General features: G+C 47.5%; 1 protein-coding gene across 2 annotated transcripts in view; it reads left to right on the forward strand.

The window, feature by feature from the left end:
- The window catches only part of LOC146808583 (uncharacterized), a 76,846-nt gene that overhangs the window by 30,666 nt on the left and 31,144 nt on the right, over positions 1-15,036 (forward strand). The window contains exon 4 of one of the 2 annotated variants that reach the window (XM_085623603.1): positions 1,292-1,324. The exons of the other annotated variant lie outside the window; for it this stretch is intronic. Coding sequence (XP_085479729.1) covers positions 1,292-1,324 — 33 coding nt within the window. The remainder of the gene's footprint in view (positions 1-1,291; positions 1,325-15,036) is intronic. 2 annotated transcript variants of the gene reach the window in all.

Raw genomic sequence — 15,036 nt, forward strand, 5'->3', positions numbered from 1 at the left:
TAGCAGCCTTCACCCGCGAGCGATACTGACTGAACACGGGGTCTCCCCCTCAGTAGATACTCTTAGACTAGCAGCCTTCACCCGCGAGCGATCCTGACTGAACACGGGGTCTCCCCCTCAGTAGATACTCTTATACTAGCAGCCTTCATCCTCGAGCGATCCTGACTGAACACAGGGTCTCCCCATCAGTAGATACTCTTAGCCTAGTAGGGATCCTGACTGAACCGGGGGCCTCGCCATCAGTAGCTGCTCTTAGCCCGGCTGGTGTTCACCTGCAAGAGATCCTGACTGAACGCAGCGTCTCGCAGCCTGGCAGGTGTTCACCCACGAGTGATCCTGCCTGAACACAGCGTCTCACACCAGTAGATACTCTTAGCCTAGCAGGGATCCTGCCTGAACACAGCGTCTCACACCAGTAGATACTCTTAGCCTAGCAGGGATCCTGCCTGAACACAGCGTCTCACACCAGTAGATACTCTTAGCCTAGCAGGGATCCTGACTGAACCCGAGGCCTTGCCATCAGTAGCTGCTCTTAGCCCGGCTGGTGTTCACCCACGCAGGATCCTGCCTGAACACGAGCCCTCGCCATCAGCAGATTTTCTCCTCATAGCAGATGTTCACTCATGAGGGCTACTCACAGAACACAGGGTCTCCCCATGAATAAATTCCCTTGAGATACTATCAGGTACCTTTCCAGTACAAAACAAGTTTTGTGTTGTAACCTACATTTAATTAAAAAAAGTTCCCTTTTGTGATGCAAACCCAGAGCCCAGTGTGCGTGGATCTGGTTCTCAAATCTCTCCCATAGGACAAGGGGCTCAAGGGGGTTCCATAAGCTGCACGGCCAGTGAGCCAGGAAGTCGGTCCATGGACTACAGCAGAGGGGGCAAGAGGGTAGGATTGTGTCTGTGGGGAGCATGAGCTGTGCTCACGAGGAGGGGTGCATCAGACCACCTCAACCGCGCAAGAGTTGGGCGCTCAGAATTGAAGTGCTGGCGTCTCGAAGCGCGGGAAAAGCCAGCCGTGTGATTGCTGGGATCCCGGTGAGTGCTCATTGGCTGCTGGGATCCCAGTGAATGCTCATTGGCTGCTGGGAGGAGAGAGTGTAGCTACTGTGGGGAGTGACGTAAACTCCTGGAAACTGACTAGGATTATACACTGTGTATCAGATATCAGAAGTGAAAGCACCTTTTCATTTGTTTGTCTAATAATATATAAAATCAAATTATGAACAGAGATGTCCAGTTGGAAATGCTTATTTTGAATTTTCCTTTCATTCCCTTCTTTTTAGGGCATAACAACAATGGCCACGGAGGAGGTGGATGTAAGTTGGAATAATGCAATACTACCCTGTGGTCACCACATGCAGAACCCACCCCACCCCCACTCACACTCCTGGGGGAGCAACCTGGAGAGCTTCACTCACGAAAATAATACAAAACAACACATTCTGCTGTTAATGACATCACTAGTAGCAGAAACCTCAGCAGTCCCTGACTATGAGTGCCACCATCTCACCCGCAGTGCTCCCTCTGGATACGATGATGCCCCCAAGTCTCTCGGCTCCTCTATCCTCTATGCCTTTATTTCATGTTATGTTTGGAGTTTTCTATAGCGCGAACTTGACCCGAGGTTATCACAGCGCTTTACAAGGGTTGAACAGACATCAAGTACTTCTACAAAGTATAGAAAGAAACAGTAGTAGACATACAGGGTTGTAGTGCACAATAAAAGGTGGGTTCATTGTAGGCCTGGGCTAAAATTCCCTTCCGCTCGCAGAAATTGCGATAATTTGACATTTTCGTGTTCCGCGGAGGGCGCGAAAATGTCAATTTCCGCAATCCGCATTTTACCGGAAATGTTTTGCTTGCTCGCGCTGTAAAATAATACGTTCTTGCGAGCGCGCGATCGCCTTACCTGAATCCCCACGTTCGCCGACAAGTTTTCCCGATCCGGTTGCGTTCTCCACGAGATGTTGGATTGTTGGTAGCAATTTGCGCTGTCTCGCGACATTTCGCACCCGCAGTAATGTCATTCGTCGCACGATCACGTCTTTCTTCTCGCGATCATGCACCACGACACAAGTGAAAACAAGATGGCCGCGCCCGCGAGCAACCGCATGGGTAAGTTGGCGAGCCGCGACCACGCAGAAAATACCGCGAACGGGCGGGAAAAAAACTTCTGCATCTTCGCGATATTTCCGCGTGTTTGCGGAGATTTTTTACATTTTTGCGATAATTTGCGAAAGTGAATTTCGCAAATTCCGCCCACCCCTAGTTCATTGTCCAATGTTTGCGGACTAGAGCTGCAGTCATGGGAGGGGTGGTGCACAGACGCCGCCCATCATCCTAGGTGGGTGCATTCAGGTGTCTGTTGAGTAGGACTAGTTTAAGGTTTTTCCCGAGGCATAGGAATGACTGATTGTCACATAGGCACAGATTTACAAGCCCCTTGCGCCACTTTTGCGTCACTTTTAGCATAGGAAAAGTGACGCAAAAGTGGCGCAAGGGGCTTGTAAATCTGCCCCATAGTTCTTGGGGTAGAGCATTTCAGATTCTGGGCGGATGCACAGGGAAGGAACGGGCGAATGATTCTTCTTTCTTGAATTTGGGAGGAATGAAGAGTGAGGAACGGAGCTGTCCCACAGCCCTTCTGCGAGCACCGTTACATGTTCAGGCAGAGTCCGGCTCAGAGGGTGCGTCTTGGCAAAGCCGCGGGCTTCAAGGCGGCAGCTCTGACGTGCCCGCTCTCCTTGTATCGTGTTTGTTTCCAAGCGGCATCGCCCTGGCACGGGCTGGTAGGGGACTCGGGACAGCTCGCTCTCAAGAGCCACTCATGAAACTGCAGAGCAGTGAATGGTCGATAGTGCTTGAAAAGGCCGCATCTTTTACTTGCAGCTCGAATGCTGATATCTCAAAAGGAGCTTTTAATGTGAAAGAAACATATCGGGCTGAAAGCAAGACTCACCCGCAGGCTCGGAGTTTGTATTTCCAGTGTAGGCACCGATGCACCTAGGCTGTGTTCTCAAACCCAACCTGTGCTCCGTTAAAGCTTTACACAGTGACCATTTAGAACACCACCACCGTTCTCCCCTGTGTGTTTTTCATAGTTATATAGATTTACTGCTCCAAACCATCTCCAAGACTTTGGGGTGAAGTTTTAGCGGCTGCCTGTCCTCGTCTATTTGTACAGGCTCTCTGATGGAAGCCTCAATTGTGCTGCTGAGGGCCAGAATGTGTACAGGCTCTCTGAAGGTAGCCTCAATTGTGCTGCTGAGGGCCAGAATGTGTACAGGCTCTCTGAGGGTAGCCTAAATTGTGCTGCTGAGGGCCAGAATGTGTACAGGCTCTCTGATGGAAGCCTCAATTGTGCTGCTGAGGGCCAGAATGTGTACAGGCTCTCTGAAGGTCGCCTCAATTGTGCTGCTGAGGGCCAGAATGTGTACAGGCTCTCTGAAGGTCGCCTCAATTGTCCTGCTGAGGGCCAGAATGTGTACAGGCTCTCTGAAGGTCGCCTCAATTGTGCTGCTCAGGGCCAGAATGTGTACAGGCTCTCTGATGGAAGCCTCAATTGTGCTGCTGAGGGCCAGAATGTGTACAGGCTCTCTGAAGGTAGCCTCAATTGTGCTGCTGAGGGCCAGAATGTGTACAGGCTCTCTGAAGGTCGCCTCAATTGTCCTGCTGAGGGCCAGAATGTGTACAGGCTCTCTGAAGGTCGCCTCAATTGTCCTGCTGAGGGCCAGAATGTGTACAGGCTCTCTGAAGGTCGCCTCAATTGTGCTGCTCAGGGCCAGAATGTGTACAGGCTCTCTGATGGAAGCCTCAATTGTGCTGCTGAGGGCCAGAATGTGTACAGGCTCTCTGAGGGTAGCCTAAATTGTGCTGCTGAGGGCCAGAATGTGTACAGGCTCTCTGAAGGTAGCCTCAATTGTGCTGCTGAGGGCCAGTATCTCTACAAGCTCTCTGAGGGTAGCCTAAAATATGTTGCTGGGGGCCAGTTTTCTACAGGCTCGCCAAAGATAGCTTAAATTGTGCTGCTGTGGGCTGGAATTTGAACAAGGTTTCTGGGGTAGACTAAAATGTGCTGCTGATGGTCAGTTTTTTGGCTTTCCCTCTCTCTTTAATGCCTGTTGAGGACTCCAAAAACAGTGGGCCTCATTTATGAAAAGTGACGCATCACTGCGTGAAAACAGTGATGCGTCACTTTTCACTGCGCCCTCCCTGCGACTCCAGTGATGCATCATATTTACAGTATGACGCATCATGTCGCAAGGAGTCACAGATACGTCAGTATTTCTGACGTATCTGTGGGCGCAAAAGTGACGCATTGCTGGAGTGTGTCACAAAAGTGACGCAACTCCAGCAATGCGTCCTTTCACATGGGGCAAGCCCCATGTGAAAGGGCCTGCGTCAGTCTTACGCCTGCTGTGAGGCAGGCGTAAGATATTGACGCATTTGCACCCAGAAGTGGCGCAGTGAAATCTTGTAGATTTCACTGCGTCACTTCTACGATGCTTACTTACGTGGGAACGCCCCCCTGCATACATTATACCTGACGCAGGTATAATGTAGCCCAGGGGTTTGCAAAGTGACGCATCTAGGTAGATGCGTCACTTTGTAAATATGGCGCATCATGGCGCATGTTTTACGCCACTGGTGCGTCACAAAAAGTGACTCACCGGTGGCGTAAAAGTGATGCAGGGGCTCATAAATGAGCCCCAGTGTATTTTTGGCTCATAATTTGAAACAGCTTTTTAGCATCCTGAAGGGCCTTTTCATGTCTAGATTACAGCACCTAAGGGGAGCTTTTGTTACAAAGCAGTATGGGGAAACATACTTAAGGCCGCAGGCGAGCACTTACCTGCCATCCCTTGACGCTCACACTATTCCACGCTGTCCGTAGACTGAGGGACACTGGGAGCAGGGACGGACTTTCCAAGTCCATGTATGGTGCTGCTTCCCAAAGTCCTGTAGCGCCCAGAGAGGCTTAGCTAGTCTCTTGTCGACCCGCCTGCGTCCCGCGCCGTCCCCTTCTGGAAGCTCTTGTTGTTCCTCATTGCATTCCATGTCAGGGTTTCCCAACTCCTTTACGCTGCACTGTTATAAACAGAACCCTTTCTTCCCTCAAACACACAGCTACTAACATTGAGAACACAATCACCTAAAATTGCTCAGGACTTTTGGCTTTGCCAGTGTTTTTTGAAGTTGGGTCCACAGACCATAGTTCAAGTATCACTGACTTTTGACCCCTTTCACGCCCCCTCATCCATTTCTGGAACTCTAAATGTATTTCTAACATCTGTATTCTGTGGTTGAAAACATGAATATTGGTGTTAATATGATACATTTGTGCCTTGCTGACCAATCTATACATCAAGTTAATGAACAACATTCATATTTAAATGCAGATTCAGGTGTATTTCATTGGTTTAGGCTAGCACTGAAAGCATACTCTAGCACATGCTGCTAGACCTAGCAGTTACGGGCTTATTTCATTGACTTGGATTAGCATTGAAAGCATACTCTAGCACATGCTGCTAGACCTAGCAGTTACAGGCTTATTTCATTGCCTCAGATTAGCACTGAAAGTATACTCTAGCAGGCTCCTAGAACTAGCAGTTACGGGCTTATTTCATTGACGGGGAGTAACATCGAAACCATACTCTAGCACAGGCTCCTAGGACTAGCAGTTACAGGCTTATTTCAATGATTTGGATCAGTATTGAAAGCATACTCTAGCACATGCTGCTAGACCTAGCAGTTACAGGCTTATTTCATTGCCTCGGATTAGTATTGAAAGCGTACTCCAGCACAGGCTCCTACGACTAGCACTTACAGGCTTATTTTAGTGACTTGGATCAGCATTGAAAGCATACTCTAGCACATGCTGCTAGACCTAGCAGTTACAGGCTTATTTCATTGCCTCGGATTAGCACTGAAAGCGTACTCTAGCACAGGCTCCTATGACTAACAGTTACAGGTTTATTTCATTGCCTCGGATTAGCATTGAAAGCGTACTCTAGCACAGGCTTCTAGTACCAGCAGTTAGAGACTTATTTCGTTGACTTGGATTAGCATTGAAAGCATACTCTAGCACATGTTGCTAGGACTAGCAGTTACAGGCTCATTTAATTGCCTCGGATTAGCATTGAAAGCATACTCTAGCACATGCTGCTCGGACTAGCAGTTAAAGGCTTATTTCATTGCCTCTGATTAGTATTGAAAGCATACTCTAGCACAGGCTCCTAGGACTAGCAGTTACAGGCTCATTTCATTGCCTCGGATTAGCATTGAAAGCATACTGTAGCACAGGTTCCTAGGACTAGCAGTTACAGGCTTATTTCATTAACTCGGATCAGCATTGAAAGCGTACTCTAGCACAGGCTCCTAGTACTAGCAGTTAGAGACTTAGTTAATTGTCTTGGATTAGCATTGAAAGCATTCTCTAGCACATGGTGCTAGGACTAGCAGTTACAGGCTCATTTAATTGCCTCGGATTAGCATTGAAAGCATACTCTAGCACATGCTGCTCGGACTAGCAGTTAAAGGCTTATTTCATTGCCTCTGATTAGTATTGAAAGCATACTCTAGCACAGGCTCCTAGGACTAGCAGTTACAGGCTCATTTCATTGCCTCGGATTAGCATTGAAAGCATACTGTAGCACAGGTTCCTAGGACTAGCAGTTACAGGCTTATTTCATTGACTCGGATTAGCATTGAAAGCGTACTCTAGCACAGGCTCCTAGTACTAGCAGTTAGAGATTTATTTCATTGACTTGGATTAGCATTGAAAGCATACTCTAGCACATGATGCTAGGACTAGCAGTTACAGGCTTATTTAATTGCCTCGGATTAGTATTGAAAGCATACTCCAGCACAGGCTCCTACGACTAGCAGTTACAGGCTTATTTCATTGACTCGGATTAGCATTGAAAGCGTACTGTAGCACAGGCTCCTAATACTAGCTGTTACAGACTTATTTCAATGACGGGGAGTAACATCGAAACCATACTCTAGCACAGGCTCCTAGGACTAGCAGTTACAGGTTTATTTCAATGACTTGGATCAGCATTGAAAGCATACTTTAGCACATGCTGTTAGACCTAGCAGTTACAGGCTTATTTCATTGCCTCGGATTAGTATTGAAAGCGTACTCCAGCACAGGCTCCTACGACTAGCAGTTACAGGCTTATTTTAGTGACTTGGATCAGCATTGAAAGCATACTCTAGCACATGCTGCTAGACCTAGCAGTTACAGGCTTATTTCATTGCCTCGGATTAGCACTGAAAGAGTACTTTAGCACAGGCTCCTAGTACTAGCAGTTACAGACTTATTTCATTGACGGGGAGTAACAACGAAGCCATACTCTAGCACAGGCACCTAGGACTAGCAGTTACAGGCTTATTTCAATGACTTTGATCAGTATTGAAAGCATACTCTAGCACATGGTGCTAGACCTAGCAGTTAACGGCTTATTTCATTGCCTCGGATTAGTATTGAAAGCATACTCCAGCACAGGCTCCTACGACTAGCAGTTACAGGCTTATTTTAGTGACTTGGATCAGCATTGAAAGCATACTCTAGCACATGCTGCTAGACCTAGCAGTTACAGGCTTATTTCATTGCCACAGATTAGTATTGAAAGCATACTCCAGCACAGGCTCCTAGTACTAGCAGTTAGAGACTTATTTCATTGACTTGGATTTGCAATGAAAGCATAATGTAGCACATGCTGCTAGGACTAGCAGTTACAGGCTTATTTCATTGCCCCGGATTAGTATTGAAAGCATACTCCAGCACAGGCTCCCATGACTAGCAGTTACAGGCTTATTTCATTGCCTCGGATTAGCATTGAAAGCGTACTCTAGCACAGGCTCCTAGTATCAGCAGTTAGAGATTTATTTCATTGACTTGGATTAGCATTGAAAGCATACTCTAGTACATGTTGCTAGGACTAGCAGTTACAGGCTCATTTAATTGCCTCGGATTAGCATTGAAAGCATACTCTAGCACATGCTGCTCGGACTAGCAGTTAAAGGCTTATTTCATTGCCTCTGATTAGTATTGAAAGCATACTCTAGCACAGGCTCCTAGGTCTAGCAGTTACAGGCTCATTTCATTGCCTCGGATTAGCATTGAAAGCATACTCTAGCACAGGCTCCTAGTACTAGCAGTTACAGGCTTATTTCATTGACTTGGATTTGCAATGAAAGCCTACTCTAGCACATGCTGCTAGGACTAGCAGTTACAAGCTTATTTCATTGCCTCGGATTAGCATTGAAAGCGTACTCTAGCACAGGCTCCTAGTACTAGCAGTTACAGGCTTATTTCATTGCCTTGGATTAGCATTGAAAGCATACTCTAGCACAGGCTCCTAGGACTAGCAGTTACAGGCTTATTCCATTGCCTCGGATTAGCATTGAAAGTGTACTCTAGCACAGGCTCCTAGTACTAGCAGTTAGAGATTTATTTCATTGACTTGGATTAGCATTGAAAGCATACTCTAGCACATAATGCTAGGACTAGCAGTTACAGGCTTATTTGATTGCATCGGATTAGTACTGAAAGCATACTCCAGCACAGGCTCCTACGACTAGCAGTTACAGGCTTATTTAATTGCCTCGGATTAGCATTGAAAGCGTACTCTAGCACAGGCTCCTAGTACTAGCAGTTAGAGACTTATTTCATTGACTTGGATTTGCAATGAAAGCATACTCTAACACATGCTGCTAGGACTAGCAGTTAAAGGCTTATTTCATCGACTTGGATTTGCAGTGAAAGCAAACTCTAGCACATGCTGCTAGGACTAGCAGTTACAGGCTCATTTAATTGCCTCGGATTAGCATTGAAAGCATACTCTAGCACATGCTGCTCGGACTAGCAGTTAAAGGCTCATTTCATTGCCTCGGATTAGCATTGAAAGCATACTCTAGCACATGCTGCTCGGACAAGTAGTTACAGACTTATTTCATTGACTTGGATTTGCAATGAAAGCATACTGTAGCACATGCTGCTAGGACTAGCAGTTAAAGGCTTATTTCAGCGACTTGGATTTGCAGTGAAAGCATACTCTAGCACATGCTGCTAGGACTAGCAGTTACAGGCTCATTTAATTGCCTTGGATTTGCAGTGAAAGCATACTCTAGCACATGATGTTAGGACTAGCAGTTACAGGTTTATTTCATTGCCTCTGATTAGTCTTGAAAGCATACTCTAGCACAGGCTGCAAGGACCAGCAGTTACAGGCTTATTTCATTGCTTCGTATTAGCATTGAAAGCATACTCTAGCACAGGCTCCTACGACTAGCACTTTCAGGTGTATTTCATTGACTTGGATTTGCATTGAAAGCATACTTTAGCACAGGCTGCTAGGACTAGGAGTTATAGGCTTATTTCATTGACTTGGGCTAGCATTGAAAGCATACTCTAGCACAGGCTCCTATGACTAGCAGTTACAGGCTCATTTAATTGACTTGGGCTAGCATAGAAAGCATACTCTAGCACAGGCTCCTACGACTAGCAGTTACAGGCTGATTTCATTGCCTCAGATTAGCATTGAAATCATACTCTAGCACCGGCTCCTAGGACTAGCGGTTACAGGCTTACTTCATTGACTTGGATTTGAAGTGAAAGCATACTCTAGCACAAACTACTAGGAACTAGCAGTTACAGGCTTATTTCATTGACTTGGATTTGCATTGAAAGCATACTCTAGCACATGCTGCTAGGACTAGCAGTTTCAGGTTTATTTTATTGACTTGGATTTGCATTGAAAGCATACTCGAGCACAGGTTTCTAAAACTAGGAGTTTCAGGCTTATTTCATTGACTTGGATTAGCATTGAAAGCGTACTCGAGCACTGGCTTCTAGGACTAGCAGCTACAGGGTTATTTCATTGACTTGGATTAGCATTGAAAGAATACTCTAGCACATGCTGCTAGGACTAGCAGTTACAGGCTTATTTCATTGACTTGTATTAGCATTGAAAGCATACTCTAGCACATGCTGCTAGGACTAGGAGCTACAGGCTTTTTTTATTGATTTGGATTAGCATTGAAAGCATACTCTAGCACATGCTGCTAGGACTAGCAGTTACAGGCTTATTTCATTGACTTGAATTTGCATTGAAAGCATACTCTAGCATGGGCTCCTACGACTAGCAGTTGAAGGCTTATTTCATTAACTTGGATTTGCATTGAAAGCATACTCTAGCACAGGCCATTAGGACTAGCAGTTACAGGTTTATTTCATTGATTTGGGCTATCATTGAAAGCATACTCTAGCATGGGCTCCTAGGACTAGCAGTTACAAGTTTATTTCATTGCCTCAGATTAGCATTGAAAGCATATTCTAACACAGGCTGCTTGGACTAGCAGTTACAAGCTTATTTCATTGGCTTGGATTAGTATTGAAAGCATACTCTAGCACAGGCTCCTAGGACTGGCAGTTACAGACTTATTGTATTGACTTGGATTAGTATTGACAGTAAACTCCAGCACATACTGCTAGGACTAGCAGTTGCAGGCTTATTTCATTGACTTGGATTAGCATTGAAAGCGTACTCTAACACAGGCTGCTAGGACTAGTAGTTACAGGTTTAGTTTATTGACTTGTTCTAGCATTGGAAGCATACTCTAGCACAGGCCACTATGACTAGCAGTTACAGGCTTATTTAATTGATTTGGGATAGCATTGAAAGCATACTCGAGCACAGGCTTCTAAGACTAACAGTTACAGTCTTATTTCATTGACTTGGATTTGCATTGGAAGCATACACTAGCACATGCTGCTAGGACTAGCAGCGACAGGCTTATTTCATTGACTTGAATTTGCTTTGAAAGCATACTCTAGCATGTGCTCCTACGATTAGCAGTTACAGGCTTATTTCAATGACTTGGGCTAGCATTGAAAGCATACTCCAGCACAGGCCACTAGGATTAGCAGTAACAGGTTTATTTAATTGATTTGGATTAGAGTTGAAAGCATACTCTAGCACAGGCTGCTGGGACTAGCAGTTACAGGCTCGTTTCATTAACTTTGGATAGCGCTGAAAACATATTCCAGAAGAGGCTTCTAGGATTAGCAGTTACAGGTTTATTTAATTGATTTAGGCTAGCACTGAAATCATTCTCTAGCACAGGCTGCTAGGACTAGCAGTTACAGACTTATTTCATTGACTTGGGCTAGCATTGCAAGCATACTCTAGCATGGGCTCCTAGGACTAGCAGTTACATATTTATTTCATTGACTTGGATTAGCATTGAAAGCATACTCTAGCACCGGCTGCTAGGACTATCAGTTATAGGTTTATTTTATTGACTTGTTCTAGCAATGAAAGCATACTCTAGCACGGGCTCCTAGGAGTAGCGGGTATAGCAGGGGCCTAACACTGCCCTCAGCACCGCACTTAGGCTGGAGAGCTCCAAATTGAGTCTGAAAGGGGCCCCTCCAGCTACCCTCAAGGCCCACTCAAGTTTGGTTGCGCCACTGAGTTACAGGCTGTTTTCATTGACTTGGGCTAGCATTGAAAGCATACTCTAGCGCAGTCTCCTAGGACTAGCAGTTACAGGTTTATTTAATTGACTCGGGATAGGATTGAAAGCATCAGTCCTAATTGTAGCAGTTGTGGGACCTCCGCAACAAGCTCAGCTCCTACTTCCACCTGAAAATCAAGGCCCTCTACAACAACCTCAGTCGAACAGACTCCTGACATCACCCCCCTCCCCACCACCGACAACCAGCTGACCATCACTTCCTGGAATCCTGCTACCACATAAGACACCGCCACGAACATGAAGAACACCCACTCAAGAGCCCCCATGGACCCCTGCCCACCGCACATCTACCACAGAGCTGCCGCCACCATAGCACCTGAACTAGGCCGGACCATCAACGCCTCCTTCAAATCCGGCATCTTCCCCGAAGACTGGAAGCGGGCAGATGTCAAACCCCTCCTCAAGAAGTCCTCAGGAGACCCAAAAGGACTTGAAAAATTACCGGCCCTTCTCCCTCCTCCCCTTTGCGGCCAAAGTCACTGAGAGATTCGTAAATGCCCAGCTGACCCCCTTCATTAAAGAGAATGCCATCCTAGACCCCTCTTAGTCCGGATTCCGCAGCAACCATAGCACCAAGACCTTCCTCCTTCCCGCCACCGATGACATCCACATGCTACTCAACCAGGGCCACACTGCGGCCCTCAACCTACTAGACCTCACTGCAGCCTTCGACACCATCTCACATCGCACTCTCGCAGCCAGACTTCACAACGCCAGGATACAAAGAACCGCCCTCAACTGGATTTGATCCTTTCTGGCAGAACCCTGAGGATCAGCCTCCCACCCTTCCTCTACAAACCCACAGGATCCTTGCTCAGCCTCATGCTCTTCAACATCTACATGGCCCCCCTCACCGCCATCATCAGACAGCATGGGCTCAGCATAGTATCATACGCCGATGACACCCAGCCTATCCTCTCCCTCACGAAGAACCCCGAGGACACCAGACTCCACCCTTGGGAGCCCACCCTCCCCATCAGACCACGCACGGAACCTCAGCATCATCCTTGACTCCTCCCTCAGCATGACCCACCAGATCAACTCCGTCGCCTCCACCAGCTTTAACTGCCACCGCATCCTCTGCAAGACCTTCAAATGGATCCCCCCCAAATGCAGAATGATCGTCACCCATTCTCTCATAACCAGCAGAGTGGGCTACGGCAACGCACTCTACTCCGGAATCAACAGAACTCTCCTACACAAGCTCCAAACCATCCAGAAAGCCGCAGCCAGGCTCGTCCTCGGAACCCCTCGGCACGAACACATGACTCAACACCTACGAGACCTCCATTGGCTCCCCGTCGACAAGAGAGTAACCTTCAAACTTCTCACCCACGCCTACAAATCCCTCCACAACATCAGACCCAAATACCTCAACAAAAGAGTCTCCTTCCATGTACCCAAAAGGAACCTCCGCTCCGCCGACCTTGCCCTGGCAGAACAGGTGGGAGAGCCTTCTCCTACATCACAGCTAAGGCCTGGAACAAGCTCCCAGACAAAATTAGATGCTCCCCTACCCTGCACACCTTCAGGAAGAACCTCAAGACCTGGCTCTTTGACTGAACCGGAGCTTTCCCCCCCACTGCCTTGATACCCTCACGTGTGAGTTGCGAGCTTTATAAAAGCCTGATTGATGGATTAATTGAAGAAAACATGCAATCTTCGTAACATGAGTCGTTGTTACGTAGCCTGAGTTACAGCTCAACATCTGACAGGAGACACCTGAGTCAGGGAAAGCAGTGGAACTGAGAGAGAAGAATAGAACAGAAAATTTAAAAGCAGGACCCTTAAAGCAGGCTGGATTTATAACTTTTCAAACCAGAGAAAAGATTTTCACTTCTTAGGTGTAAACAGACAGCCTCTAGTTCGGTGATCAAGAGGCGCTGAACATCAGAAGTGTTCAGTGACAATAACTCCTGAGACTGAGATTATCTTAGCCTTGATGAAGTTCACCCAAGAGGGATCCTTACTGAGCACAGCATCTCGCACGAGTAGATCCTCTCAGCCTAGCAAGTGTTCACCCATGAGGGATCCTTACTGAACACAGCGTTTCCCCACCAGCAGATACCCTTAACCTAAGAGGTGCTCATTCGCAAGGGATCCTGCCTGAACACGGGCTCTCCCCATCAGTAGGTACTCTCCGCCTAGCAGCTGTTCACCCATGAGGGATCGTGACTGAACACAGGGTCTCCCCATCAGTAGATTCTCTTAGACTAGCTGTTGTTAACTTGTGAGGGATCCTCACTGAACAGAGGGTTTCCCCACCAGCAGAAACTCTTAGCCTAGGAACCGCTCATTCACAAGGGATCCTGACTGAATACAGGGTTTCCCATCAGCAGATGCTCCCAGCCTAGCAGGTGTTCCCCCATGCGGGATCCCGACTGTACATATGTTCTCACCCTCAGGTGCTCACCCACGAGCGATCCTAGTATGTCTAAACTCAGAATAATAAAGTACATCTTTTAGTGAAGGTGGTTTTAACATTTGAAAATACCCCTTTTAGACAGTAGGTATTTTCTTGCCTAACTATCCAAGCCTGCCTCTGCTAGGTTGTGTATTCCATGTCTGGTTCATGTGTGACAGGGGCTGGGGGGCTCCAGGAGATAGGGTGAGTCAGCACAAGGCTGAATAGACCTATCTGCATGAGGAGTGGAGGGAGGAGTAGTACCAGGGCCTAAATAGGGCTGTGCCTGCCTTCCACAATGCTGGCTCCACCTCCTGTGGTGCCTCTGATGACCCTGGCCCACACTGTCAAAGGAAAGAAGAAGTCCTGTAAACAAAGTGCTCCAAGACTGCACAGAACTGGTTTGGACTAGGTACAGACACTCTCTGCCTCCAGAGACAAAGGATTCTGGTGTATAAAAGGGGGGACCCAGACCCCAGAAATGTAGATCACTTCTGGTAATCAAGACGACCCTTTGCTGAGGAGAAGAACCAGGAAGCTGAAGAAGGAGACTACCCCTGTGCTGTGTGTTTGGGGGTGGCCAGCAGTGGTTACTGAATTGCCAAAGAAAGGAGAAGAGGACTGAGTGTGCTTTTCATCAACTTGAAGAAGAATCTCCAAGGGCTTGGACTTGAGCTTGCCTCCTGCCTGATGTCTCAGGGATACAAGACTTCCCCAACCAGCTCCCCCCTGAATTCCCTTGCTAGGAATTGAAGTGCCTGCTGTTTGTGCTGGGCCTTCTGAGAGACTGTGTGTCGCTGGGAGCTGGAAGGGCGACTCACCGACGAGAAGAATGCCGCCCCTGCAGCAGTTGCCGTTGCATCACCAAGGAAGCCTGCCGCCGCTGTCGCCATCGCATCACCGAAGCGCGTCTCATCACCGGAGAAGCGTGCCGCCGCTGCAGAGGTCGCCGTCGCATCACCGGAGAAGTGTGTCGCAGGGCCTGTCGCGGCTCAGAAGATCATCTAGTCGCTGCAAGGCCGTCGGGCGTTCACATATCGCATCAACGTTGTCGCACCGTAACAAAGACGCCATTTT

This window comes from Triturus cristatus, chromosome 8 (assembly GCF_964204655.1).
Source record: "Triturus cristatus chromosome 8, aTriCri1.1, whole genome shotgun sequence".
In the NCBI taxonomy this organism is placed as follows: domain Eukaryota; kingdom Metazoa; phylum Chordata; class Amphibia; order Caudata; family Salamandridae; genus Triturus; species Triturus cristatus.